The sequence below is a fragment of the Triticum urartu genome, chromosome 3A (genome assembly GCF_056163025.1).
Source record: "Triticum urartu cultivar PI428250 chromosome 3A, HENAU_Tu73, whole genome shotgun sequence".
Lineage (NCBI taxonomy): Eukaryota > Viridiplantae > Streptophyta > Magnoliopsida > Poales > Poaceae > Triticum > Triticum urartu.
In genome coordinates this window covers 196,480,880-196,482,945 of record NC_141875.1, presented here as the reverse complement: position 1 = coordinate 196,482,945, position 2,066 = coordinate 196,480,880, and the positions used below count along the sequence as shown (strand labels likewise).

Here is a 2,066-nt window from a genome sequence, read left to right as displayed (position 1 = left end):
CTAGAAACCTCTCCTGATGCTTTTTAGTTGCTTTTCTGATTTGAGCACCCTGCGCTTGAGCCTTTCTGCTATCTTCTCAATGTTGTTAAGAGGTTCGTTCATAAGCTGATCCATGGGTTCTTTCCCAGATGATCTGTTGAGCGCTGTCACATTGCATATATGATCAGATAATCCATGCATGTATCTTGTAAGAACGAACCAGCCCATGGCAATTTTCTTGTTCTTATACCTAGCCATCATTAATTTGTTCTTGATGGATCTGTTCTTCGCCTGTGTTTTTTGCTTGTTATACTTCGCCACTGCTAACTCATGCTTTAGAGACTGATTTTCCTCATCCAGTTTCTTCATGTTGCTGTAATTGTAGTCTCTTAGTTCAGTCTTAACCATGCATTTTATGTATCCAATTGCCTCCATGGCAGCTGTGTCCTCTGACATTACATGATCGATACATTGTACCCCGGGAATAGCCATACAACTGCCATGATCTTCAACATATGATGTGGGCGTATGGAAAAAAACAGTGACACATACTCTACCGCCGTCACATGCTTTACTTCGATATTCAGCTGCTGGAAGTTCTAAAGTCTGTAAAAGAACATCCAACATCATCATGTAAGGGATTTTGATCATCGGTGGTATGGCCTGTGATTTTAAACGGATGTCATTAGGCGCGAGGGCATGAATCATATTTCAGCAGATAAAAGCTTTTAGAAGGGAAAGTCTACTTTGAATAACCCAAGCAGAACTAACACCATATTAGTTTTTGCTATGGTAACAGCTGAATGAAGATAACTAATTTATCCTGGACAACTTTATGCACAAGAGCATAAGCTATGCATCGACGGTGTAGACCACAACATTCACTACCTGGTAGGTTCTAATTATCACAAGCATGAACTAATGACTATCACAAGTGTGAATTGAATCCTGAATGCAATGTATAAACAGGAGTATTGTGCCTGTATGAAACAAAAAGACACACATCCAACACTGAAATAATGCAGGAAGCTCTCTAGTACTGTGCCTATATGAAACAAAAAGACTTTGGTGTGTGCTTGTATGGAAATATTTGGTGTATTCTTTTTAGATGACCACGCCAGCATTGGTTTTCGTGGTTCAAAATTTGCCTTGCTGAGTGGTGTCAGTACAGGCATATCTTTTAGCCTGCTTAAAACTTCATGACATTAAGAAATAGTTTTCATAATAAGCCCACGAAGCTTAAAGTACGAATCTTGCTGAGAGGAAATAGGCATAGAAAAAGTATCCACAACAGATGACTAAAGTATCAGTTGTTTTCTACTATATAACCACCAACCTCACAGCGGGGCTGCGAATTCTCATACTGAGTGTAGGCCTCTTCCATGCCTGCCATCTCCTCCTGCATAAAAAATTGGAACAGCTTCAGTGCATACCAAGGAAAATCATTCTGGTCAAAGGAATGCTTTTTTATTTTTCTGAAAGAAAGCCACCTCAAGCAGTCGGCCTTCAGATTGGTTATTGTTGGAGTATTCTTCATCCGGAGAAAACCTGGAATGTATCTCCTCTGCATCGAGTGGCATCTCCTGTGAAATCAGGTAGATAGATTAAGCGCCGAACATAGCTGCAAGCTTAATTAGAAAAGGGGCACATAGATTTGCGGCTACATCACTGAATCGTAAGGGTAGTTACCTGTGGTCCTGATGAGGAGTTCTCCAAGCATCTAGATGCTGAAACACATGGCGAAACAGCGGTTAGTAATATTGACTGCGCTCACGCCGGTGTGGTCATTGTTTGGGAGTGAGGCACTGAACATGCGGGAGAGAACACTCTGCCGATCTAGGGTTTCATCTGGCTGCCTTCATAGCAATATATGATATGTCTATATGGGCCTTTTGGCTGGGCTATTGTCTCTGGGCCCATACACCACAACTTTCAAGGGCCTCCATAGTAGTAGTTGGAAAGGCAAAATGCGAATAGAAAGGTACACAGAGGGCCACTGTAATTGTTGATCGCAAGTAATAGAAAAGAGAAGCAGGTAATACAAGTCTTAACCTGGCGTTACAGTTTGAAAATAAAAATAGACTGGT

The 2,066-nt window shown here is 41.2% G+C and overlaps 1 protein-coding gene across 1 annotated transcript; it reads right to left on the bottom strand.

Annotated features, from left to right (window-relative positions):
- On the bottom strand, positions 1 to 1,699 carry LOC147979174 (uncharacterized). The gene is made up of 4 exons (XM_087515066.1): positions 1,669 to 1,699; positions 1,528 to 1,562; positions 1,316 to 1,378; positions 1 to 642 (listed from the first exon to the last, which is right to left on the bottom strand). The coding sequence occupies exons 1-4, from the start codon at positions 1,697 to 1,699 to the stop codon at positions 1 to 3; spliced, it is 771 nt and encodes a 256-aa protein (XP_087371192.1).
- Between the last annotated feature and the right edge of the window lie 367 nt (positions 1,700 to 2,066).